The 27,353-nt window shown below is 38.3% G+C and overlaps 1 protein-coding gene across 9 annotated transcripts; it reads right to left on the reverse strand.

Moving 5' to 3' along the window:
* Nucleotides 1–489: 489 nt before the first annotated feature.
* atp13a2 (ATPase cation transporting 13A2) lies at nucleotides 490–26,414 on the reverse strand. 9 transcript variants are annotated; one of them, XM_023264507.3, is made up of 29 exons: nucleotides 26,259–26,414; nucleotides 17,592–17,668; nucleotides 17,001–17,168; nucleotides 16,340–16,398; nucleotides 15,243–15,309; nucleotides 15,073–15,152; nucleotides 14,775–14,852; nucleotides 14,618–14,687; nucleotides 14,345–14,479; nucleotides 14,170–14,236; nucleotides 11,920–12,051; nucleotides 11,191–11,352; nucleotides 10,224–10,334; nucleotides 10,055–10,101; nucleotides 9,762–9,950; nucleotides 9,448–9,654; nucleotides 8,924–9,016; nucleotides 8,392–8,548; nucleotides 7,728–7,839; nucleotides 7,486–7,610; nucleotides 7,111–7,289; nucleotides 6,523–6,615; nucleotides 6,358–6,437; nucleotides 5,180–5,332; nucleotides 4,937–5,033; nucleotides 3,585–3,808; nucleotides 2,174–2,325; nucleotides 1,836–2,008; nucleotides 490–1,319 (listed from the first exon to the last, which is right to left on the reverse strand). In XM_023264507.3, the coding sequence occupies exons 1-29, from the start codon at nucleotides 26,269–26,271 to the stop codon at nucleotides 1,152–1,154; spliced, it is 3,468 nt and encodes a 1,155-aa protein (XP_023120275.1). In that variant the 5' UTR covers nucleotides 26,272–26,414; the 3' UTR covers nucleotides 490–1,151. The 9 variants fall into 9 exon arrangements, with proteins under 9 accessions (XP_023120275.1, XP_023120276.1, XP_035801486.1 ...); XM_023264508.3 differs by lacking the exon at nucleotides 26,259–26,414 and adding an exon at nucleotides 21,162–21,312; XM_035945593.2 differs by lacking the exons at nucleotides 17,001–17,168; nucleotides 26,259–26,414 and adding exons at nucleotides 17,242–17,267; nucleotides 21,162–21,312.
* Between the last annotated feature and the right edge of the window lie 939 nt (nucleotides 26,415–27,353).

Raw genomic sequence — 27,353 nt, forward strand, 5'->3', positions numbered from 1 at the left:
TTCGCTGAGCTCACAGTGCAAATACAAACTGCCTGTAAATACTGATTTAATAAAAATGATTTGCAAAAAATGTGATTTAATTTTCATTACATTAAACTACAATTACTGTATGCTTTCACCAACCAGTCAAAGTGCAGACTACATCATTGTCAGTCCAGATGACTTATTTTTTATTGATCCATTTATCTAGTTAAGACATTTGTGTTAAATTTTGCCATAATTATAGTATGTAATCTTGAGTTGTGGCCAAGAATGTGTTTTCTGAGATCAGTTATTTTGGCTACTAAATTGTAATCTGGTCATCCTCTAGTCAAAATAATGCTTTTGCCAAATGTGAAGAAATTTCCTGCAGGCCTTCCAGACATAATGCGTTTATGAGATTGTGACAGATGGCCAACCTCCAATGCCTCCAACTTCAGCAAGCACCTTTACAAATTAACAGCACACTCCAACTTTAAAGAAAAGATCAGTATCTTCAAAAACACAAGATGGTTTACATAAAAATATTTTTTATTAAAGTAAACGTAACTTTGCATTGCTGGTCAAGTTGAAGATGTAACTTGTAGGGATGTACTACAAAGCAAGTTTGTCATAGCTAGGCTTTCTTTAAGTTTGCTGCCTCAACAAAATCTAAAACCCCAATCAGAGATAACGTGTCATGACAGTGGTTATCATCTTTCTTTGTTAACCCATGGTTTCCTCTGCAGGCTCCCATATAAGAGGGATGGACTGATGGCATGCTGCTTAAGTCAACAGGAACAGGTTGCAATGCATACAGTTTGCCCACTGTAACTACGCAGTTTAGTTCAGTGGCATTGCTAATGCAACGCTTCACAGATTTGCTGATATGCTGTATTTCATCAGCTAAGTATATTGCTCAGAGAGAAAATGGTCATGAAAATAACAGGTGAAAGGGTGACACTTCTTAGAGCCAATTTATATCCCAAACTCTGAGCTTGAACCTCCTCCAGAGCAGGTTAGCTGTGCAGCATCAGTTATCATCGTGAGCTATCAGGTTCAAAGAGAGCCAACATCGCGACACTGAAAACTCTTGACTCTAAGCTCGGCATACGTCGCTAACCCACTAACCTCACTTCGTAGTACATCCGCAGCATTGTTGAGCTCAGGTGACTGACAGGGCCGGGTGAATGCTAGCTCAAGCAGACGACTGTGTGGGATGTTGGGGACAGGGTTTGATTAAGGGGCGGCCATGATGTGGAGTCAGACAGAAGGATGTTCAAGCGTTTATACAGTTTCTTGGATGGACGCTTTCCACGCAGCAATCGAAGGCAGTTCAAAAAACCCAAGTCTATCAGCACCTGGAGAAAAACAAAAGGACTTAAAAGATGGACAAAAGCCTTTCTTTATAGCAAACATTTTGACTTGCCATACTGGGAAAATTTTGTGTTACTAAAACATTAAGAATTTCTATAGACACATAAAAAAAAAGTTTGAGAGCAGACACACAAACTACATAAGCTCCAACACAAAATCTGTGCATACTGTATAAGATATGTGAAGGCTTGAGCAGCAATAATTTGGAAAAAGAGTCTCTTGAACAAACTGAGCATACAGCAGAGGTTGCGCAGTTTACTTTTAAATACTTTTTCCACCATGAAAATGTTAACCATTGAAGTCCTTTGACACTGACATGAACTCAAGATGACCATAGCTTATTTCTTCACAAAGGAGAATATTATAAACCATTACTGGTCCCACTGTAATACGTTTTATCTAACTGTTGTTGGAAATGATGATTAAGTGATTCTGTTAATGGTATTGTAGATAAGCAATTGTCTAAAGAGGGCATATGAAAGCTTTATATCATCACTGACCTCAACAACAAAACAAATGAGGAAATTGAGAGCAGCTACACCAACGAGCAGCATTTTAAAATCCGTATCAGTGATGTTGTACAGTTGAAGTATTCGGCTAAAGAAAGGTCCAGGATACAACACCAGCCAAGTCATCAGGGCAAAGTGGATGAAGAGCACGAAGAGGAAAACGACTGAAAGAAAAAAAATCACTTCTGAGTCTTCAATGTTTGACAAGGTTTACTGTAATGTTACATTTAATGACTATGGTAATAATGAATGGCCGATTTATCAGCGTGAGTCTAAACACACACCCCGTATATTTCAAATCATCATATCTGGACATTTTAATGACTCACGATTGTGGTAGAGAGGTTTCTTGTGGGGGTAGCCCTTGGTGACCACCACAGCCATGATGATGTACTGGAAACCTGACAAGTCAAACACACTGGTGTTCTCCATGTTAGGTAGATTGTGTGTTCCATACACTGTTGAATTTAGTGGAATATACCTAAAAACACACAAGAGATAAAGTGTATTATGTGTAGATCTAAATCACAGACATTAAATTTGTTTTGTGGATATACTAATCAGTATGGGCCCCTATGGTGAGAATCAATTTTTATTGTGCGTTTGTATGTCTCGAGATTTAAAATAAATGCTGTTAAGAGATGAAGATGCTTACTACAGATATTCCTCAAGCCTCACCTCAACTACACAGCCTCCTAGCTTTACAGGCCAGTCATATTTTTATTCCGTTTCTACATAGTTGTCGACCTAAAACTTTGCATACGACCCTCTGGTCCGCTGCTTCCAGGTGAGCCATTCAGAATGAACAGCTGCCTCACAGTCCACCAGGTTTGTTTGGAGCTGCATTTGCTAAACTCTAAAATGCTTCAGCCAAGAGCAAAGTTCACCAAATGTTCTGCTGCTGCCTGCAAGAATAAACACGTGTCTTCATGCACTCCCAGCATCCGAGGAGCTAAAGATGCAAGGGTTACTTTTATGCTTGATGGTAATGGCCCTACAACAATAGGAAACTTCTTAGTGTAGCGTTTTGTGGGGCTAATGTGGCTAACGCTAGGATTTGTTTTGATCATATGCCCATAGGTTGGAGCTCTCTGGAAGCTGTAACACTGACAGACATTCAGAGATGGTGGAAAATTTCACACCAATTTGAAACCAGCAAACAAGGACTTGTTAGCTTACTGTGTTTTTGTGTTGCCTGTTGTGCAGTTCAACCTAAACACAGCTGCTGTCATCCATTTGCTTCATTGTTGCTCTCTGTGCTAATATATACTAGACTTTAACACAGCTGAATTTCTAATAAAGCCGTTACCATTTACATATATTTTAGTTTTTGTTGTCAGACAAGCAGCCCAGTAAGACTACATGTCATGCAGCAGTCACTTTGGAGCTATTGCTCTGCACAACAAAAATACTTTTTATAACTGAATCAAATTCAGAAACTGATTTGATTTGATTTTTATAACTGCGATGTCTTACAAACTCACCAAACACATGAGTTCAAAGTGACAGCAGTGGTGTGGAATCAGCAATATTATAATGTAAAATTATTGGTCAGAGAGAAAATCATGGGCGAAAGACAGCCTTGGTTCGACATATTCATTTATGTCTGTGTCAGCTGCCATGTGCTCATCTGTGTTGCTCTGCACTGTCAATTACTGACGCAGAGAGACACGTGAAACTTGGGGAGCATTATGGGACCTTTAAAATGTTTCCGTTCTGGCACCTGTGTTTTATACTCACCAGTCCTGTGAGGTTGTGATAAAGAGTGCAGCCAGCTGGCCAAGGATGGTCATGCAGGTGTGGATGAAGAGACTGCCTAGGACAGGCAGGGCCAGCAGACTGGCTGGGGGTCTGCAGGGGTGCAGCTCCTCACTAGGGGCCCCTTTTCCCATTACGATGGCCAGCACTGTCACCAGTAGCAAGTCACAAAATAGGTACTGCAGGTCAGCCACGCTGGTCTTCAGCTGGACACACACATCAAGAATATGTATTTAGCACATCACTTATTCAGTCTGGAAACTTGTACTAGATGTGATTTAGGCTGTAATTAGGAATTGGGAACAAGTCAGCTGAACATCTTTGGAATTTCAAGTAGCAATACACTAGATTTTATACCAATGCTACATATGGTCTTGTGCTTTTGGGACACTGTTAATTTCTTACTATCAGCAGAGCTAACTTTTTACAGTATGTGTTAGCATTATTACTGTTATGGTATATAACAAAGGTGAGTGCAAAATCCCTTAGATGTTATCATAAATACAGACTAAAGTAATTTTTGTTCTACTGAGTTTCTGCTTTGGGGCCTTTATTTTCAATGTAGTCTTTCAAAAGAATTTGCTTGCAATTTTTCTTAAGGCATAATATAAATCTACTCTAATGTTCGCTCAAAATAATTCAGCTATTGAGAGATGATTAAATTTGGAATCCTATGACATTTCAGGGATATTGAACAGCAGTGTACACACTTCTGTTGTATACTATAAAGACCTCTGAAGAGAGAAAAAAAATGTTGTGAAGGTAAAGAAAAAAGAGCAGATTTCTTTCTGTGGGTATGGTAGCTAACAGGAGTGAGGTTACACTGCTAACACTAGCTCATCCTTTTGATGCTCAGAAACAATCCAGGGAAATTTGTTTGCAAGGCAATGTGATAAGCAGCCTTGTGAAATTAATGTTTAAAACTAGATAAGCTTAGTTTCTGTGTCTACATCTGTTTAAAACAGTAGCGTGGAGTTGGTTTAGTTAGAATAATAAGTTTTTCTCCCTAACCAACAGGAGCTAAGCGGCTGCACAGCATTTTGAAATGAGATATGAGAATGAATAGTTAATAACATTCATAATTTGCTGTTAAAACAACTTTGTCTAACTAATTTTCAAACTGTTGGTTAAGTTCTATATTTTAGATAACATAGTCCTATGATTAATTATTTAATGGTGAACATGGAGTTTCACAGCATCCAGTTTAAAAGCTGACAGGACAGAAATATGAATGTATGGCAGCAACATGTTGAAGCTCATCCACCAGTGATGCACCACAGAAAAATGACTATTCTAAAGATGAAGGTCTAATGATCTCCCCCACTCATACTCACTGTGTAGAGAATGAGGACAGAGCAGTACTGAATGAGGCTGTACATTGCCATGTATCTAAAGAGACTGAAGGAAGTGACCAGAGAACATCGGCCCTCTCTGCACAGACAAGGAGGAAGAAAAGGGTTATTTTTTTCTGAAGACTATGCCACAAACATTTCAGGTTTGGTTGGTTTTCAAAGACGCCATCTATATTTAGACTGATTTCCCGCTGCTTAGACTTTTAATGTCTCCTACTTCCTCACCTGATAAGCAGCGGCACACAGCTGATGTTTTCAGTCTTGGAAGTGAAAGGTGAGGCGACCGAAGCCTCAGCTTCAGACAGTGAAACTCCAACATCAGAAGCTCTCAGGGCCCCACAGTCATTGGCCCCGTCTCCACACATGCCCACTCGGTAGCTGCAGACGTAGAACCAGGGTTTGACTAGTTACATAGTAACCACTGAGGGAAAAATGAGGGAAGCCCTTAACTCTCTGAAACTCAAAACCCACTAGTGGCATCTATCTATCTATCTATCTATCTATCTATCTATCTATCTATCTATCTATCTATCTATCTATCTATCTATCTATCTATCTATCTATCTATCTATCTATCTATCTATCTCTCTCTCTCTCTCTCTCTCTCTCTCTCTCTCTCTCTCTCTCTCTCTCTCTCTCTCTCTCTCTCTCTCTCTCTCTCTCTCTCTCTCTCTCTCTCTCTCTCTCTCTCTCTCTCTCTCTCTCTCTCTCTCTCTCTCTCTCTCTCTCTCTCTCTCTCTCTCTCTCTCTCTCTCTCTCTCTCTCTCTCTCTCTCTCTCTCTCTCTCTCTCTCTCTCTATATATATATATATATATATATATATATATATATATATATATATATATAAAAATAAAAAAGCCTAATTATATTGACCATGATTTCATGTACAAAAGCAACAAAAGGGTGAAACATCCAAGGGGGGGTGAAAACTTTTTATAGGCACTGTATACCACAAAAATTATACTATTTATCAGAGCCAGAAACTGTAAAAACAGAACGAATCATTACATTTTCAACTTTCCAGTGGTCCTTGACCCACACATTTGTGCTGTGCTGTCATGTTGGAAAAGCTTAACACTGTGATATTTCAACAGTGAGTAAAAACGTGACACAAGAAAAAAAAGTTCCCAGGTTAACTTTTGGTACATGTTATGAATTCTGCAAGTACAATATACCCTGGTGACAGACTTTTTCACTCTGATGAGAAAGTAGTATTATTTTTTGCTTAGTAACATTCAACAGACATAGCATAGTTGTGTTTGTTCACATTAAAATGACCAGGATTGGTACTTGATTCCCCCTAATTCTCAGTGTTTTCCTTCAGGTTATTCCTACTCTTTATTATTTCTGTTCTTCCGTAGTTTCTTTCCTCTTTTGTGTCTGAACAAAAAATTGAACTTACTTCAGTTTCTGCAGCTCTTTCACTAGCTGGGTTTTCTGGTCAGGTGCCATGCGAGCAAAAATGGTGGCTCGCATTAAAACCTGCAATGACAGGATATCGAGTCAGTGGTGTGTTAACATGGTCCTTGTCAGAACATTGCTGCTGGCATTACACAGTCTAATTTACCTTTGGAAGATACTCAGGAAAGTAATCACAGAGGGCAGCAAAGGACTTTCCATTAATAGCCAAGTGATAGCCAAAGCCACCCTGATACAGACCCTGAGAGCAGAGGGACAGACATCAATAACAGCAACTCAAATTCATCCAACAAGTTGAAATATATCTCTACTGTTATACTGCCAATGTAATTCCTGCTCATATAATTAAGTAAAACACAACCAATTAGCAAAATCCTGCCACACACACACAATTAATAAAGATATACAAATGTTTGAGTGTGAGTAAAATGTAGCTTCTTGTAACACAGCTTGAGATGCAGACAAGGAGAAATATTTTTTCCAATCAAACCACATCAGTGTTGACACGGAGCATGGCTTCTTGGGGGGAAAAAAAATCATGATTCCTACTGTATCTGACACACGATGAAGGTCATTCCCCTGATTTTTATACAAGTAGCACAATTATGGTGATGGCCAAACTGAACAATGATTCTCTTTTTCCTCGATCTATAATAAACATTTAGGCAGTAGATGCCCCTCCAGACTAAACACTGATGAGCAGCACAATGCAGGATTGTAACTAAGCAAGACCAACCCGAGTGATGACCTCTATGGAGCTTTGGGTAGCAGTGGTTCCTCCGTCTTCCAGGCTGAACCTCAGGGAGGGCATAGACTGGGCAGTGTGGGGGGTTGCAGTGACAAATATCACCTTCTCATCAGATCCCACCATCCCACAGCTCTTTGCTACATTAACTGCTGTTAAAACATTGTCCCCTATGTGAACAAGGACAAAACAAGATTTGACATGAGTTCACAATATCAATCAAAATTCTGCCTGTAAATAGATGTGGATATTTGGAAAACACAAAATTAAGGAAAACCTGCATGTTGATGTCTGAAACGTATTTTTAAATAATAAGGTGTAACTGCAAAGAATAATTAAATGTGATGATTGCAGGATATTTCTCACCAGTGACCATAACAGTGCGAATGTGTGCCAGTCTCAGGATGTTAATAACTTTTGCACTCTCAGGCTTTACCAGGTTCTTCATCATCAGCAAGCCAAGGAACTGCATGTCTCTCTCTACTTCCCCTCTGTGGACGGACGCACAGCTGTGTGAACACTCAGAGCTAATTATTATAACTTAATCAAAGAGCCCATGAGGAGTTTGGGCGCCACCACTGAGTCAGAAATACAGACTGTGTTCTCACCGTTCAATAGTCCTCAAGTCAGAGTTCACATCTACTGGTTTATAGGCCAACGCAAGAACCCTGAGGCCCTCACTGGAGAAGATACGCAATTTTGTGGAGAACTGCGCTGGCACTGTCAAAATAAAGTATCCAGTTTCATGTAAATGTCACGTAAAAGATGAAGATGTAGTGAAGACAGAAATTTGTTTTGGGGAATTTTTGTAAAAAAAAAAAACTATGATTCCAAACTGCTAGAATTGCTGTAGTACAGTTACATGCTCAAAAAGAAAACCACTGTGACACCTACATTTGATCACTGAAAACATACGTGAGTGCAGATCTTCTTAAACTCTCTGAATTCTAAGCAGTTTCTGGGTGTTTTTCGCTCTTGTCCCATGTTTTCTCAATGTGGGCTCATTTTTCACTAGACTATAGTTATGCACCTTTGCTAAAAAGTCCCTAAATTTTTGCCACATGACTGGTAGTCAGAATGGCTCAGATCATAAGAACAATACAAATCCGATGATGCTTCCTTTTTGTTTTAACTACTTCTGGGCGATAAATGGTATCATCCCGGCAATTTTCTTTGTTTTTTTTTAAATTGCATGCCTTTCAAACCTGGTAGTTTTGGGGTTTTAGAAGGTTAAAGCTTTAGTTATGATTCATATCACGTTTCTGACCTGACCTGTTTCAACTCGACAGAGACTAGCCACCATCTCTGGGGACCCTTTCATGAAAGCGAGAGCTGAGCTTCCTCCATGAGCCACCGTCACTACACTCATCCTCTGCAGGGCTGATGAGAATGGAAACCTCTGAACAATGGCCACTGCCTCCCTTGTGGACTGTCAGCAAAATTAAACAAAACAATGAGAACAACTCCAGAAAATATTAACTTTTTGTTAAAGCTCACAGTTTTCACTGTTTCCAGAAAACACAGTAGGGACACAATGAATAAACAGAGATGACAATAAAGACGTTACACTACTGAGCTGGTGTTTTTTCACGAATGCAGCTGCGCTTTTCTATATTTGTGCTAGTTGGTGAACATCCACAACAGAAAAGAGGTACAAAACAGTTGCTTTAAATAACATTGAAACCCTGGTAGTATGAATAAGTTGTGACAATATAGCACTAAGACGAGAAATAGAAGGGCCAATTACTGTGCAAGAGTGTTACAGTCCTATTGATCAACCTATATGAGTGTGAAGGACACTCACAATTCTTGTAGGAGGTCTCATAACAGCCAAGACTTTGTGGCCTCCAAACTCTGCATCCAGCACATTCCCATCTCCCTCTGGTTCCTGGAGGGTCTGGAAAATTAAAATTAAAAACCGTTAAAAAAAATGTGAACAATAAGACTCCTGTCGTAATTATAACAACTGCAATATCTGTACCATCGCATCACTCACACAAAGAGTGAGATTGCAGAAAAATAGCAATACCAATGGAATATTGAAAATAAACAATTTTCGAAGTGGGAGCTGAAAATAAGCGGATAAGTGAATATTAAGTATATGTGAGTTTTCACCCTTAATTATGTTGTGTTTCTGATCAAAATGTGTCCATGGCACGTCAGTGTGTTAGGATAAAGTTTACTGTGAGAAACTTGGCTTCTTTTATTAAATGACAAAGGGTTTTGTGAGTGAGGTCCTAAATGTATGTTTTACATCTGTACTATTACAAAAAAAAAAAAGATCAAGCGCATCCTGAAGCAAATAAAATGAATTTTATGTTAACATACCCAACCAGTGGACTCGAACATCTTGAGCTCCAAAGGGTCTCCGAGGGGCTCTCCTCGTAGCAGTGTAACAGTGTGACAGCAGGCCAGGCCAGAGAGCATGGACCCTGGCAGCAAGCGTCTGGGCTCTGGGACCAACTCTGAGAAACCATCAGTTCCCCCCTCCATCACTCCCCACACATCCAGACCCTCCTCAGTCAGGGTTCCTGTCTGGAAAGAATGAAATGTACTCTGATTGCAGGCAACAGTAGGATGTAAAATAGCCAAAAAATGTCTCCATGCACGTAGTAAAGGCGTACTGATAGGTTTCCCCTTACCTTGTCAAAGCAGAAGACTGACAACTTGCCACAAATGTTAATGCGAGGTGGACTGATGCAGAAGATACCCTGGCTCTTCAACCGGCGCTGGGCGTAGATAGTGCCAGTGGTGATGGCAGCAGGCAATGCAGGAGGCACTGCAATAGTCACAATATCCAGACTTCGAATAATCAACTCCAGCCAGGTTACCTGAACACACAAACAACAGGTCAGCGATGGTACTTTATTCAATGTTGCCTGACAAGTAAAGATGCCAGGAAACATTTTGTCTTTACACTGCTGCTTGCACTTACATTGGTTCTGATGAGGGTCACAAAAATGTAAATGGTGCCAATGAGAGCTGAAAGGAGAAGCGTATTAGAAAAACATGATTGATTATTGGTTAAAAATGGTTGAAGTGCAAAATCTGAGTAACATTAGCTTCTCTGTACACTCTAGTCAGGTCACTGCTAAAGCTCTTACCAACACAACCCAGAATGAGCAGGAACTTGACAGCATCTTGGTAAAAGCGGAAGTTGATTGGCTGAGGGTACAAAATGGAGCTGACCAGATTTCCTTTGGCTGTAAAAAACCCTGTGAATGAGATGTAAGCAGCAGAACTGGCTTGACTTGGAGAGCAAACATAATCTCTTAAAGTTGCCCTGTGCAGTTTTCTTGTAAACAAAGTTTCTGTTTACCCTCAGTGTTTCTCTTCAAAATGCAAAATTTGTGCCTCTAAGCCCTAACAAACATGAGGTGAGGCGAATATTAGGATCGGTTCCTATAGCAACGTCTGACGGGGGACATGTCGGGCGAATATTCGGATCTCAAAATTAATATCCAGATACCACCGTCAGGACCGAATATTCGAATATCCAGCCCTACAAAACACAAAATGCCATTTTAGAATGATGATTTATTGAAGATTTACTGAATACCTAGATCATTTCTGTGAAAAAGTATCCAAGATTTTGTAACACTTTTCTGAATGATAAATGTCAATGACTTTGTTTTGCATCGGGTCTTGAATCTCTTTAGAACGTGGCATCATGTGCTGCTTTTTGAGACCCTTTAGCTACTTCACAATACCAGACAGGTTTTATTTAGTGATGTTTAGATTCAACAAACCCGGCAGTAATCACATGTGAGTGTGGCTGGTGAAATTGAACAAACTACCAAATGGATTTGGTCTTTTGGTAGATTGGCAACTGAGGGGTAAATTCTTCACATAGGGCAAGGTAGTGCTGGAGAGCATATTTCCTTTAATAAATGAAATCATCATTTAAAAACTGCATCTTGTGTTTTCTTGGGTTATCTTCAACTTATATTAAAATTAGTATGATGATCTGAAATATTTAAATGTGACAAATATGCAAAAATAAAAGTTATCTGGCAAATACTTTTCACAGCACTGTCATCCTGCTATATGAGCATCATTTTCTCTACTCACCAGTGTTTGTGACCACAGCCACAGCACCGCCACATCCTGGCATTCCCCCTTTGGCCTGAATGAGTTGAGTACCACAGAAAAGGGTGTGTCTGCGCTCAGTGTCTGAGCTGTACTTCCCTTCACCAGCTGGCAGTGGGGTTTTTAGTACTGGAACACTTTCACCTGGATCCAGGAACGATAATAAACTGGTTAATACACTGATTCTTCATTGGAAAATGTAAAAGAAATTGGTGGGGCAGACTAAAATAAATGTAGCAAGACACACCGCAGTTTTGGCCAACAAGGCCAGATTTTGTAAAGATTGTAAACGGTTTGCCAGATGATGTAAAAATTATGTATGTCCGTACTATCTCATGAACCATCCTTATTGAAAAAAATGAAAGGCTAGAACCCGACACATACCAAAGGGGTATATATTAAACATACAATCCTTTGAAGAACTACCACCAATCTGCAGTTATCTGGAAAATCACTTTGAGGGCCAATTTGTAACTTTAATCAGCACTAACGTTGTGAAATGTGATGTCATCCTGGTTAATGAAGAGTTTTTAAATCCTAAATAAAAAAAGTGAAAAGAGGAAAAGACTGCGCACTTTCTTGTCAAGATTGTTAAAAAATTCTTATCAGTTACTCAACGAGTTCTAAAAGTGTCATTAACACAAAGAGGAGCAAGTCATCTTACAGTTGAAGTTCAAAAATAGAACAAATCACCAACAGCTCTTCTGTTACCTGTGAGCATGCTCTCATTGACAAGACACTCCCCAGCCAGCAGGGCAGCATCACAGGGCAGCAGCAGACCTTCCTGAGGGATGATCACACAGTCGCCAGGGACCAGGTCCACTGAACTCACACATTCCTCCGCTGAGAAAACACATAACCAGAAATCAATGTCGACGTGGGAACTTTTTATTCCCCCTGTTGCCAAGTGTTGTAAGATTATGAATTGGCTCTATAGGAATCAAACTGGGTTCTGGGTTGAATGCAGAGTGATTTGAAAGAAGCAATCTGGGTTTACTCGGCACAGTAAATCAAAAATGAGTATTCTTTTCTTCCTTACCTCTATTCATGTTAAAAAAAAAAAGAACAAGACAAAAGTTGCAATTTTTGTACATATTTCAAAGTGTTTCATTTAGAAACACACCATATGCCACTGTGGGTTTAGTCAGGAAAACAAGCTAAATCTGATTTTCAAGTTGTGATATTTCATCAAAATAGCTTTATTCCTCACGTGTCATTAATTTTAATTTTTTTTTTTTTTTTTTTTTTTTTTTGCTGTAACCAGATTCTGTTACAAGCAAAAATTCTGCACAACCAAGAAGCCACAACTCACTCAGCTGTGACCAACAAGCATGTAAAAAAATTACAGACGCTGTTCAGGTCAACGGAGCTGAAGACAAGCATGGATTCAAATTAAAAAAATAAGTAGTATAATATCTATAGAATCACTATTTTTTTCCCAGTGTTGGTAAAAACCTGTGGGCACTTGAAAAACATTAAAAATGTTGATTCGATTCAACTTTTGTAAAATAAATTATCCAAAAAAATGCATCTTTTGTTTTAGTTCCTTAAAAAAAAAAAAAAAAAAAAAATTACAGCATTATAACTTTGTTGTACAGCAGAGAAGATATTTTGATATTTGATTGATATGTCTCACTAATTCTAGCGATGGTTGTGCTGTGGCCATAATCATGCAGGACTTTATATTGCAGTGAAAAACGAGCCCACAGTGAGTGAAAACGTGACTGGAGCAACAAACACCCAGACACTTCAACGGGTTCAGAGGATTAAAGATAAGTCTCCTTAAGATACAACATTCTTTGTTCCTGCAATCAACCAAAACTAAACCTTATTTTACTACCAGAAAGTCATCTCATTTGAAACTTGTTTTGCAATTGTTTGCACTTATGACTACAATAATCCAACCTACATTCTTCTCTGCGTGTGTTGGCAGTATACATTTCACCTTGTGTGTTGTGTGTGAGTATGTTGAGCTGCAAATAAATTATTTTTCTCTGTTTTTGTGACTGCTGCCACATGTTGTTAAGCAACTGTGTGAAACACACAAATAGTTGGGTTTTGCCTTAAGGTAGAAACTGCCCTGTGGAGTTTTTTGTTTACATGAAGCATTTCTCACTGAAACACGTGTATTCTGAGAAACTAATGGCTATACTGAATGTATGTCTTTTCTCAGAAAACATCTGCACAGCCAATTTGAGAAATGTTTGAACCCTACATTGTTTACTTGTGTGCAGTCTTCCTCCCTGCCCTGCTGGCTTTAAACAAAATGAGGATCAACTTGTACAAACACGCAAAACCCCTATTGGCATCTTTAATGCAAACATCTGACTCTGCTCTAGTATTTTGGTGTGCAACTCTTAAAGTTGCATTAACTACTAAGGACATTACTCACCCATGCTAATATTGATTCACTTCCTGTTTAGTGAGAATGAGAGAAAAGTACAACTGGCAATTTAAAGCTCCCTATAAAGGACAAAGGGTGCGATACAGAAGTGCTGAAATAGCTTACAGTCCTAAGAGAAGAGGAATTGAAACATTGTGTTTTAAGAAATGCATCTACCTGCGGAGAACTCATGGCACCTATTATTGGCCTCCATCTCAAACAACACCTGGGTACATTCAGTGACACTTAACATATCAAAACCTGTCTTTTACTATTTCTGAGCTCTTCAAATAGTGGTCAACAATATATGAATCCATGAACCTCATCGCCCACCTTTCAAACTAATTCAGACCTCAAGGTGGTCCAAAGTGGGTTTTTTTTATGTTTAAGACCTGTTGCTCTCTCTGTCATGTTCAACACTGGACAAGTCTTTCTCTGCAAAGTCTTCAGGTCTTCATCTTTCTGATGCTCTTATTCAGGCTTCACATGTTCATGTCAATATCAATCATGAAAATGCGCAAATTTTGCTTTCTGAAACTACAATAAAATCATATGGGAAAACATTTGCAAAAACTCACCTCCTGAGTTTCTTCGTATTGTAACATTTGTGACCAACTGGGCCATGTTGCGTAGAGTGACGCTTTGCTATGGAAGTAAGGTCAAACAAAGTTTAAATATCATCATTTATGCTCACATCCAGAGCTGAACACCTAACCAGTGATAATTTGATAATGTCTTCCACTACAGACTCACCTTGCGGGTCTCATACAGTGAGATAGTGATGGAGATAACAGAAATAATAAATATACATAAGGCATAATAATAATAAGCATCAATCATCCACAGGGTGATGCTGAACACTTGGAACATGTAGAACGGGTTGAGGATCTACACGAGCAGAAAAAGAGAAAGAGCAGTGAATTTTATAATACATTTGAATTCTGAATATACCATCACTTCAAAAACTTTCAAACCACCATGAAATAAATCAACCTGAGGTTATGTAAATGTGATTTTCCATCTCACCTCCTCAAACAGCAGCTTAGTGTAAGGCTTTACAGGCACGTCGATAATGTTGGCTCCATACATGCGTCTCCTGAAAGAATTCATGTGATTAATTACTCAGCAGTGCTCTCTGGGATGAAAGAAGGCCAATTGATCCAGTTTATGTATCCTTCCCTACCTCAAGCTCTGCTCCAAGGGACTGAGGCCCTTTTGGCAGCCATGCAGGTCTTTGCAAGTCCAGTCCTCATTGAGGACACTGCAGACAGTGATGGCAGAGTTCAACATTGTTGGCAATATTATATTCAGGATATTCTTTAACCAAAACAACAACTGCATTAACAAGTTTTAAAAGGCTTTGTTATGAGGTATTTTCTTTCCTAATTTGTCTGAGTATGAAGACAAAGCAAATACACATGAATGACCCAACCTGTCAGTACTTAGTCTAGATAAATTTTCAGCTTTTTCTGTTTGAGTACCTAACACAACAGAAAGCTCCCTTCCTGTCCAGCCAGACATAGCGCAGCCCTTCAAACAGGTAGTAGCGCAGCAGTGTTTTCTGTAACACAATAGAAGCCCCATTCAGGCCTGGAAGGAATATTATTAAGTAGATTATTCTGCAAACAACAATTGTTCACTTCCTCCTTACCTCCTCCTTGTACAGCTCCACCGTGTCTCTCCATTCAGCTTCCTCCGGCTGTCCCAGCAACTCCAAACTGAAAACAAAGAAGCAAATAAGCATAGCTAACACAGAGATTTCTTGTGGCATAGTGTTGAAAGACTGAAGGTGATAAAGTCAGAGGATAAGGCACAGGGAGCTTTTACTATGCCAGTGAATGCTTCCTCGGTCCTCTCTTCTCATGTCATTTCAATATTTTGAACCTCCTTGTCTCCTCTGTCCTCCATCCCATGCCTGTGGCCTGGAAATCAATCTTGGCACACCATCACAAAAGATATCTTAATTCCAAAAATGCATCTCAAAGAGAGAGGATAGAGGAGGATGAACGAGGAAGTACAGGTGTACCTTGCAGTATAACTTGCAAATGTCTTTTCAGCACCTGCGACACAAGGTAGGCGACACACAGCTAGAATATACAAACCAAAATGCCTGTCTTAATTCTTTTGTGTGTCACACCTCTTATACATGTTAGTGTGCGTATTGAATATAAAAAATATGTATACCCATACATTCTCTTCATATTCTGCCACAATGAATGTGAACTGAACTATAATATATACTGTAAGCTATCATGAACACTGTTCTGACACAAGAATGTCTCATTTTATTAAATGCCTGTTACTTTGACTCTTTCCTCCCCTTCTGTCTCTTTCTCGCCTTCTCCTCAACTCAGGTGGGGGGAATTGAGATACGAGGACAGGAGGCAAGGAAAAGAACCGGAGATGTACAAATTGAGAAATTAGAAGGGAGGGTTAAAAACACCTTCAGGGGACAAGGAGGGAGAAGATATCAATTTCGGGAGGAGTTGCTGAGCAAGAAAAACAGGTTAATCCTACTCGGAAATCTTTTATTCAATGACGTAATGCATAAATGCTGCACCTCGATGGGTATCAATTGGATTTGACGGGTGATACAGCTGTATAGCACACCATAAGTATAGCTGATGCTATGAAACCAAGGATTTCCTATTTGGCACCTTCAACCTCTCACATCCTCACTGGGAGAAGAAAAAATGTGAGAAAGAGTAGGGGAAGCAAGGAGACATGTTCACATAATATACAGCTGACCTGCCCTCCTCCATCTCCTCTGTGAGGACCTCCACCACATGCTGCTGGCCAAAACTGTCCTGAAAGAAAAGATTATACACCTACATTAGAATATTAGGTAACGGAACCAACAAATGCAAAATGAATAAAGAAACAAGGAAATATGAAATAGGACATACATGTACTTATATTAGCCACACCAGCCACTGTGATCAGGAATACATCAATCCACATTTACATCCAGTCAACACATGTGAATCAAACAGGCAAGTGGAAGAACAGATGATAAAGATCCACCAGAAATCATTGGAGCAACATAAGCTTTTACTAGACCTGATTTTTGAGGGCCAATATTAGAAATTGAAGTAGCTGATATAAGTTGAAATTAAAGCATAGTGTTTTCAGTGTCTTTTATTTAATCAGTGTGCAATGAAAACAGGAATAGACATTTCAAGGTTAAAGCAACACTTTTAAAGAAGCTACAACTCAGCAGCCATAATTTACCATCTATGCAATATTTGTATATTTGCCCTGATTGCTTTATTTAATATTTCAGGCCAGTTTCAGCAGTTGTGAGTTTTAATATAGTCCTGTATGTTTCTTAGAACAATAGAAATCCAGCTTCAATGATAATGCCAGATGTCAAATGGGACATATTTTTGCAACCGAATTAGTTTCTCACTCTTAGCAGCAGAATATCTGCCAAAGCCAGAGGGCAGGAGCAGCAGCGGGCGAGGACAGCAAGCCGTGGGCGCCAGTGAAACACAATCAGGAGGAGACCCAAGGACAGCACAGCAGCCAGACGACACGACCACACCCGCCAACACACCCACTTATACCCCTGAACATCCTGTGAGGCACAGAGTTAGACCGTTCATTCACTTTGAAACACAGGTTCATTTTCATTTTGTTTTCATACTCACGCAGACACTCGCCTCCAGAAATCTGGCTAATGTATTATAAAAAAAAATAACAAGCCACTGTCAAAAGCCTGATTGTGACAGTAGCTTGTTTAACTTCCAACTGTGATACTGGGATTGAATGTGGCAGAAGATATTCAAAACCACCGGCTCCTCTAAATCTGTACACACAAATGCACTTCTCCCAAGTTCTGCATGCAAGTCAGGACTGCTTTTTCACTCTTCATCATCATTACAGATACATTTGTCATCTTTTCTTTTCTTGTCTACATCTAACTCGTTGCTACAACAACAATCCTTTCCCATACTGGTGGTCACTCTTGGTTTAGTAGAAACACTGATGAGGATCTTACCATGTGTGACTCAGGGCTGAGCAGAGGGTCTCGTGGACTCGGTGAGGGGAGTCCGCTCTGCGGCTCCACCACACTACCTGCAGAACAGGATACTCAGTCATACACAATGCTGTGACATTAAGATGAAATGACAACAGAACACACACCTTTAAAGTCAATATTAACAAAGCACACACTGCAGAGTTCTTGTCTGATTCATGCCGTAAACTGCAAGAACATTTCCAGAGATGGTTTAAATCCAATCTTTTATATGAACTCAAATGTGGGAGACAAAAACATGGCAGGTTTTAGTCAGTACAATAAGGTCTAAACTGGGCTGAAATGAGCTCATTTTTCCAAGAGGCAGTCATCCCGGTTACTGTGGTTAAAACCATATTAATGATGATAATGTTCTTCATGAATATACTCTGTTGCTGTTCAACTAATCCCTCTGAAAAAGATCAGTGTTTCTACAAGAGCTGCAACAAACAATCCCTTAGTTATCAAGTACTAAATAAATAAAAAATTTAAAAAAAATTAAAAACAAAAAAATCTAAATTCTGTGATTCCAGCTTTTTAAATGTCCAACGTGACAGTAAACTGAGTATCTTTGGGTTGTGGACAAAAATACATTTGAGAAAATTACATTTTGAAAACATCAATATTAGTTAGTATACATTAGTATATATAAACCTTCAATGTTCATGTTAATCTTGTCACTAACTTTTTTTGTTGTATGTAAGCTGCTGAATACTTGAATTTCCCTCGGGATTAATAATCTATTTATCTGGGTCATTCCATATGAAATCAACAGATTGTAAGAAAATTTCCCACCTGACCCCCTCAGATTTTTCTAAATTTTTACATACTTATAGAACATTTTATATGATGGAAAAATCCAAAATTTCAAGGCTTAATTGTAAAGAGTTCCAAAGTTATGATCATTTGAAGTAGGTAGTGGGTACCCTAAAATTGCGACCAAAATTAAGACTTGAAATTTTCGGCTATTTTCAGGCTTCTATAACTTCTGAACAAAAAGAGCTAGAGGTCTGAAATTTTCAGAATCATTTCATAGGAATCCATAGTCCTAAGAAATGTGAAAATATTTACTTAAAATTTATAATTGCATGTTACAGAGAATGACAAATTTGAGATTTTATCCATCGCGAACTTCTAAAATGCTACTTTTGGCCACCTATTACACAAAAACTAATCATCATATTCATTAGAAATTTTTTGTGCTGTATCTTGGCTACCTAGGGAATGGATCTGTGTAAAATGAAGGTCCTATGTTATGTATGATATATGAACAGCTAAAAATTAAAAATATCTGTCCGACCTTCGGATTCAAAGGTCAATATCAGCATGTGGGATAGGTAGTATCACAAAATAAAAGACACCATGTGAAAGTACAGGAATTGCCCTAAATTTTGACACCAAGCACAACTTGCTTCTATAAATCCTTCTATGCTAAATGTTCAAATTAAATATGCACGTTTTCACCCCATATTTTAGCCATATATAACAGAAAATTTAGTGATTTTCAAGTGTTCAAATGTATGCATTGCAGAGTAAAGAAGATATTATTAAGTACTTACAAATTTTTAAGAATAGTTTGCAAAGTTGGTTCAGTTATGTCTTTTCAGAAATTTTTTAAACAGTTCAGAAACCTTCTTTTCAGCATCCTGGCTAAGTTTACACCGATGACCCGTTGCTGTCATCAAGTCCGCAATTTGAGTAAGGATATGGTCTGTTGGCACCCAAAACTGGTCCTTCCTTTTGGGACAAGAAAATGATCTGGCAGGGCCTTTTGGTTTCATGAAGTCTAGGAACACATCTGCCTGCTCAGTTGACACTTCCACAACATTTCCCAAGTACCAGTAATTATCATAAACAGCTGCAACATACTGGCCAGGATGCAGATCACGCTGCAACAAATCTGCCACAGTTTCTTCAGACACAAGGCCATTCACTCTAACAACAGTTGATGTATTTTCACCAGAGATCCTGCTAATTCTGGTGTTAACTGGAATGAAGCTGTGGTGGCTTCTTGTGCCAGATATTGTTTTACTCATTTCAAAACATTCTGTAAGTTTTGTATGATTCACATCCACATCACTGCCTGGAACATAAAAGACAGTGACACCAGAGACATTTGATTCCTATGTGCCTCCTATACCATCATTAACGATGGTGCTGCAAGTCAGTATAAGAACTATAAGAATTTTTCTAACCTGTGCTGGCATGACCAGGATTTTGGTCTGTCAGCTGAATGGCATTTTTTTTGCCACCAGCCATGGCAAAAGTGTGTGTGATGGTATAGGAGGCACAATTAAACGGCTTGGAACAAGAGCTAGTTTGCAGCAGACTGTCACAAGTCACATCCTCACACCAAAACAGCTGTTTGACTGGGCAGAGTCAAATGTCTCTGGTATCACTTGATGAAATGATATGCGATGAGCCATCTATCTATCTATCTATCTATCTATCTATCTATCTATCTATCTATCTATCTATCTATCTATCTATCTATCTATCTGTCTCCCTCCTGTGTTTTGGGAAACAGTAATGGACATTTTACACCATTTTATAGATCACATGAAATTTATTAGAATTTAATTAAATGACAATAAACAGATCATTCCAAATAGTCTGACCATAAAGTAAATTATTTTGTATGGCTCTAAACTCAAAAGCCTCAAGAGTTTGACTGCAAATCTGATCATTTTCAGGCCAAATTTGTTTGAGATTAACCTCATTAGAACAAAGCTAGCATGTGATTTGGTAAAATACCCCCCAAATAACACAATCTCTTATTATAATAATAATGCCTGAACACCTGAATAATAAAAGAGTAGCTCTGGATCTATTCATCTGTCATTCCATTCAGGCAATAAAGCCCACAATGATGATTTAATAGTGGGATAATATTTCACTGTTTGTAAATTACACACTGCAGAATGGACTGGTACATTGATACAGGTAAAAGGCTGACCTGCCAAAGAATAAAAGTCTAAATTCTCTCAATAATGTGCCAAATGTGAATATTTTCTGGCTTCTTTCCTTCTTTATCACATTACACCGAGTATCCAGACTTTTGTCATCTGTGGCTTTTGGAAACACTGTCAATTTTCACAATTTTCTGACATTTCATACACTAAACAACTAATACATCGTTCGACAATGAAAAACATTGGTAGCCACGGCCATAATGCCTAGTAGGAATAAAAAGCACAAAATGAAAACGCCGTAAAACGAGAGGAAAACATAGAGATAGTGCGAGATACAAGACGCACCATAAACTGTAATGAGGTCAGTAAACACACCACGGTGCTGCTCCAGAAACATTAACTTTTACCGTCTGAACAGGAGAGTACAGCGCCCCGTAAAGTATTTCAGTAAACTCAAACTACAGCCAGTAAATGGGAAAACTACACAATAACTTGCGGGATAAAATACGTCATAAAGCGCAGTAAGGTTAGCCACTTGTTTGGGCAAATACTCGCTTCCGCGTCCAAAGATGTGGAAAATGCCGAAACTAATCCGAACTCCTTCACGTTAAAGCAACATGTGAGAAGAAACTGACCTTACCGTCAACTCCAGACCGGGGGAACTAAAAAGAATATGGTCCACAAAGTTATTCAGAGGACACATGTGTGAGAGGTGTTGCAGGTGAATCCCAGCCTGAGGTGAGTTGTTGTTAGCTTCCCTGCTACCTGGATAATGCTCATCACCCACCTGCACCTCTGGCGACCAGTAAAACACGATATGTCCTCTTTTCGGCAAAGAAATATGGAGAGAATTCATACTTGTTTATGTTTGTTTTCCTTCTCAGAGTATTTACTTTTTTTTAAATTTTCATAAAATATACACTACTGTTGAAAAGTTTGGGGTCGCTTAGAAATGTCCTTATTTTTGAAAAAAAAAATTTTTTTTCAGTGAAGTTAACATTAAATTAATGGAAATCCAGTCTAGACATTGTTAATGTGGTAAATGATTATCCTAGCCGGAAACTAGGGCTCGGCCGATATGGATTTTTGGAGGCCGATGCCGATTTCGATATTTGGCAGAAAAAAAAAAATACTGTCAACTAATTAATCAGCCGATTAATAAAAAATAGATATAATGAATAAAATAACTTCTTTTTTGGTCCCTTAACGCTGACAACAACAAAGATATGCATTACAGTCAGAACATTTTACTGTTTTACAATACTTTGTCCTTTAGTATGCGCTTAACTTTACAACAGAGAGGAATTTTCAAGTCCAAAAACATGCAACAAAGCATTAAACCTCTGGGAAATTATATAAGCTTAAAAAACGTCGAGACATTGTTAATGTGGTAAATGACTATTCTAACTGGAAACAGCTGATTTTAATAGAATATCTACATAGGGGTACAGAGGAACATTTCCAGCAACCATCACTCCTGTGTTCTAATGCTACATTGTGGTAGTTAATGGTGTTGAAAGGCTAATTGATGATTAGAAAACCCTTGTGCAGTTATGTTAGCACATGAATAAAAATTTGAGTTTTCATGGAAAACATGAAATTGCCTGGGTGACCCCAAACTTTTGAACGGTAGTGTATATACTTTGTTTTTTTATAATGTGTACTTATTTCATTCTTATAATGTGTATTTCTTTTTTTTTATTGCTGCTGTTCTTACTTTTATTCGTTACTTTTTTCTACATATGTAGCAGGACTTGAGAAAACACACAAAGAATTCCAGTGTACCCGTATTGTAATATTGTAATGTAACCATGCAAATGGCAATAGAACTCTATTCTATTCTATTTTATTACCATTGCTACAAGTGGAAACAGAGACTGTACGTACTGAGAAATAAACAATAGGAAAGGCAGATAGAATCTTATCATAATCAATAAACATTTGATATTGCACTTTCTTTGTATCAACATATCCTGCCAGTCTTATCAAAATAACTACATTGTTAGAACACCTGGAGCTCAGCCCAGAAACCTTTAGATTTGAACACTTGAGTCACATGAATACAAACAAATAGGACAAACTGTGCTGTAGGCAAGATAAGATCATCCCACTTTCTCTCTATGCTCAGCCCAGTTCCACATTTATATGACGGGGAGTGCACAGTGGCATTTTCATAGCCACATGTTAAAAAAAAATCTGCAAAAAACTGATAATCTGGCAATAAGGTTTCCAGAAAAAACACAGTAAAAAACAGTGCGATACCTTCAAAAACGGTAAGAAGAGTGAAAATAACTGCAAATATTTGTAAAATAATTTTTAAAAATTCTGTTTACATACAGTAAAACAGTGCAATTTTAAGGATACATTGCAAAAAAAATACTCTAGACTGTAGACATTATTACCAGTTTGGGCCTGTGTATTTACAGCCAGCATATAAATTCCACAATTCTACCATTTCATTTAGCAGATGCTTTTATCTAAAGCGACGTACATCTAAGAGCACCAGAATCAGAAAGCTTTATTGTCATTATGGCAAATAGTACAACAAAATTTTCATGTTCAACACCTAAAAGACACTAACACACACACACACTCATTCCACATGTGCACTCACACTCAGTAAATAAGTTAAAAGAACACACAGACATGCATCAAACTAAAATACTCTGCAGAGTGCCCATATTGCACATAATGTCCACAGTAAAAAAAACATTGTGCAGAAATATAGAGTTCAGTTCTGTGATGGCTCTGGGAAAAAAGCTGTTTTTCAGCCTGGAGGTGTGGACTTTAATGGCTCTGAAGCGCCTCCCAGATGGCAACAGAGTGAAGAACTGGTTGGAGGGGTGGGTGTCATCCTTAACTCTTTGATGCACAACATGGGTGAAGAGATAACCATTTTCCGTTGAATATGGGTCACTTTTGACCCATGTTGTGCATCAAAGTGTTAAGGATGGTGCTGGCCTTGTAGAGACAGCATGTTTTAAGGATGTTGTCCAGAGTCGGGAGGAGGAGTCCAATTATTTTTTGAGGTGTTTTGATGATCCTCTGGAGGTCTTTTCTGTTTATTTCTGTGCAGTTTGCATACCATGTAGTCATACTGTATGTGAGGGTGATCAAAAAAGCAGATACAACACAAGCAAGGATCTAGTGTGTTCAAGTGTGATAAAACCGTGGTGCCTTCAGGCAGTGTGAGAGGTAATAGGAATTTATTAATACTTTAAAATGTTTTGGTTTTTTTTGCAGTCTATCAAGTGTAAAGATGTTCAGTGAAGAGCTGGGTTTTTAGTGTTTTCTTAAAGACTGAGAGGGATTCTGCAGATCGAACAGAGTTTGGTAACAAGTTCCACCACCAGTGAACCACAGAAGAGAAGAGTCTAGCTATCAGGCCCCTTGTGTTGGCAGAGCATAGTGAGCAGAAGTGTAGACCTGAATGAGAGAATTCAGGTAGGAGGGAGCTGCTTTCATTGTAGTTTTGAATTGAGGTGTCAGAGTTTTGAATTTTATGCAGGCAGCAACTGGAAGCCAGTGAAGCGATCTGAACAGCGGGGTGATGTGCTGTTTTTGTTTGGTTGAAAACCAGATGTGCTGCTGCAAAAATTGATACGTTTTTTTTTCTGTAATTTAACAGAATACAGAGAACATCTTTAAAATAAGTGTTAAAAAAATTATTAGCCACTTTAAAATTACTAATGTAATTTGTTTTTAAATTAAGATAACGGAAAACACCTGTAAAATGAGGATTTTTTTTGCAAATGTTAAAAAAAAATCTGTAAAATAAAAGTAAATTGGTCAAAAAATATAGTTTAAAGCTGTTAAAAAAACATATATTTTTTGCAACATATGCAAAGATGAGCCTTGCAAATACCTGAGTTCATAAAGTTAATTGAAAATTGGGTGACCAACCCCTTAAATAATCCAGGAGAAGAGATGCAGATGCTGCTGAGGACAAAAAGTTCACCAATAAAGTGGCACAAATCGACAGCCCAAATAAATAACTGATAATCAAAGCAGATTAGGTGATTGTTACTGAAAATAAACTCTGTCCATAGCCAGATGATAACTTATCTGACTACAGCATCTTACAGTAAAACAATAAAATGTGTTTTCCTTATTACTTGCTTTGTGTTGCCACGTTTCAGTAGTTCATTAAATGACAAGAGAGGTCATGTTCTGTATGTTGTTATGGGAAATATCCACACACACAATCATGCCACTACTGCAAATATTCTGCTGTAAAACTTTGAAACTGAAATATCTCTGAAATATACTTGTCTTGTACGTTAGCAATCAGGTCCGACATTTACGAACAGTAAAATAAAATCCCAATTTTTTTCAACAATCATGTCATTTTTGAAAGCTTTAACACGTAATCAGAATGACAGATGAATACATCCAGTGCTATTTTTGTATTTCAGGTTTTTTTTTTGTATTCTTATTGTTGTTAAAAACAAACAACTAACAACAACAAAAAATATTCACTAACCTATTCAGGGTTATAGCCTCGGATGCTTAAGGTAAATAAGTAATATTTTGGCATGATGAGAGGTTGTGTTTGGTTTACAACAAAGCATATTGCATGTGCATAAGAAGCGCTCAAGTCAGGAGCAAGAAATCTTGTTCCTCTTTCTACACAGCACTATCTGTGCACAATAAAAACAAAGAACTGAGTCATCTGTTTTGTCATCATACACATGCTCTTGGTACAATCATGTGAAAGTTTATCAGGGATGAGTAATTTGCCAAATCACATGCTCACTTTCTTCTAAGGTCAATCTCAACCAGAAATGGCTTAATAAATATTAAATCTGCAATTGAACCCTGCTGGCTTTTGAGTTTAAATTCATGTAACGCAGTTTACTGAGTGGTCAGACTATTTGGAAGTACCTGTTTAAATATCTATTAGGAAAATAAGGCTGCAACTAACAATAACTTGCATTGTCAATTCATTTATTGTTGCAGCTCTACTGGTAATAAAACTGCACCATAGCAGCCAGTATCACCCTAATGTCTAAATGGTAACGTACAACGTAAAAATCACTGTATGCACAAAGTATGGCTTTCTAAATCCTGGAATGTCCAGTAAGAGACTTTCAGTTTCAACTTGAGCTGGACCATTACACACAGCAAACTTTCTGCTATGTCAACAAAGGGAAATGTGGTGTGTGCTCAAATGACTAGGCAGACACCAGACAGTCATATGAGCTGAGGATGCAAAAAGCATCAAACATTTGGCAACTTTTTAGGCAGCAGTAGCAACATACAACTACAGCAGACTGTATGTACTTGCACTGACTATACTTCTGCAGATTGTATATACTTAAACAGGCTGTATATACTTGCAAAGGCTGTATATATTTGTACAGACTATATGTACTTGTACAGACATTATATACTTGTAAAGACTGTACTCACTTGTACAGACTGTATGTATTTGTACAGACTGCATATACCTATACAGACTGTATACTTGTACAGACTGTATGTACGTGTACAGACTGTATACTTGTACAGACTATGTACCTGCACAGACAGTCTGTACAAGTACAGACTGTATGTACTTATACAGACAGTCTGTACTTGTACAGAGTGTATGTATTTTTATAGACTGTATGTACTTGTACGGTCTATTGGACAGCGCAGCCTGAAGCTCGGCTGCTGGGAGCTAACTGTTAGCAAGCGGACTATGAAGCTTCACTGACTGGAGAAATGATGAATTAAAGCAGTCACACACACTCACCACGCCTGTCCATCTCCTCGTCAGTGAGACAGCCTCCACATAGCTTCTGTCACACCATGGTAGTGAAAATGACAAATTATCTTCTAACCTCTAAGCTGAGAAAAGCTACTTTCAAAACATGCAGCGACTACAGCTACGGTTACACCTTCCTACGGCAAGTCCTGTCGTCCAAAACTGTCAGGAGCATGTTCGCGTAAAAACAAGACTGCCACTAGTCCTCTATCTACATATATATATGTGTGTGTGTGTGTGTGTGTGTGTGTGTGTGTGTGTGTGTGTGTGTGTGTGTGTGTGTGTGTATATATATATATACTGACACAACTGTGATTGGCAGTATTTCACTGTATTTCATTGTCACTGCTGTAATTTACTTCCACAATACTATTTAATAAATGATAACAGTACTCTGCAATAGAATATGATGTTTACTGTTCATCACTGCAACTACACTGAAATGTTACTGTTGGAATCAACATTAACCTTACATTGACTTTAATTGCAGTTACCTGGAAATTAGAACGTTTTCCTCTTTGAAAATGTACGACATCACTGTGGACTTCTGATGTATACCATGAATAATAATGTCAGAATTGAGATCTGCCAACTCCGTTTAACATTTTAAAACGCATGTAGCACCATAACAGCTCAAACAATAATGGATAACAAAGAAGGCAAGGTACATGTTTATGGATCAGGAGCAGCTATACAAGGCAGCAATATATGACAAATTGCAGTCAATTCGGTATATTTTACAAACCAAGAAAACATATTTATCCTAATGGGAAAAAGTAATAAATGACCAATCTCAGGGTATCAGTGTTACATTTGCAGTAATATTCTGAACTGAGTCAGTATGAATGGTATTATCTGTATTAATGGATTGTCAAATGAGACTGTAAAAAAAGCATGCCTTTCTTCAGGATTTGACTGAATCTTGTTCTCATTATGGCAGCATGTGCAACTTTAATGTCATAAAAAAAACAGACAAAATGATCATATTAAAGCTGATCAGCTTTGATATGTTGCTTCCTCATTAGATCCAGATTCAGTGTTGTATGTTGTAATGAAACATCTAAAGACGGTCAGTAAAAGGGT

Source organism: Amphiprion ocellaris, chromosome 8 (genome assembly GCF_022539595.1).
Source record: "Amphiprion ocellaris isolate individual 3 ecotype Okinawa chromosome 8, ASM2253959v1, whole genome shotgun sequence".
Lineage (NCBI taxonomy): Eukaryota > Metazoa > Chordata > Actinopteri > Pomacentridae > Amphiprion > Amphiprion ocellaris.

Bases quoted from the DNA above. Each gene is read 5' to 3' on its own strand.
- atp13a2 (XM_023264507.3), bottom strand. The intron at 10,102-10,223 runs GTAAGAGCTTTA...TTCTCCTTTCAG, and splicing joins GCTCATTCTGGGTTGTGTTG to CTCTCATTGGCACCATTTAC. The intron at 7,611-7,727 runs GTGAGAACACAG...GTCCGTCCACAG, and splicing joins GACTTGAGGACTATTGAACG to AGGGGAAGTAGAGAGAGACA.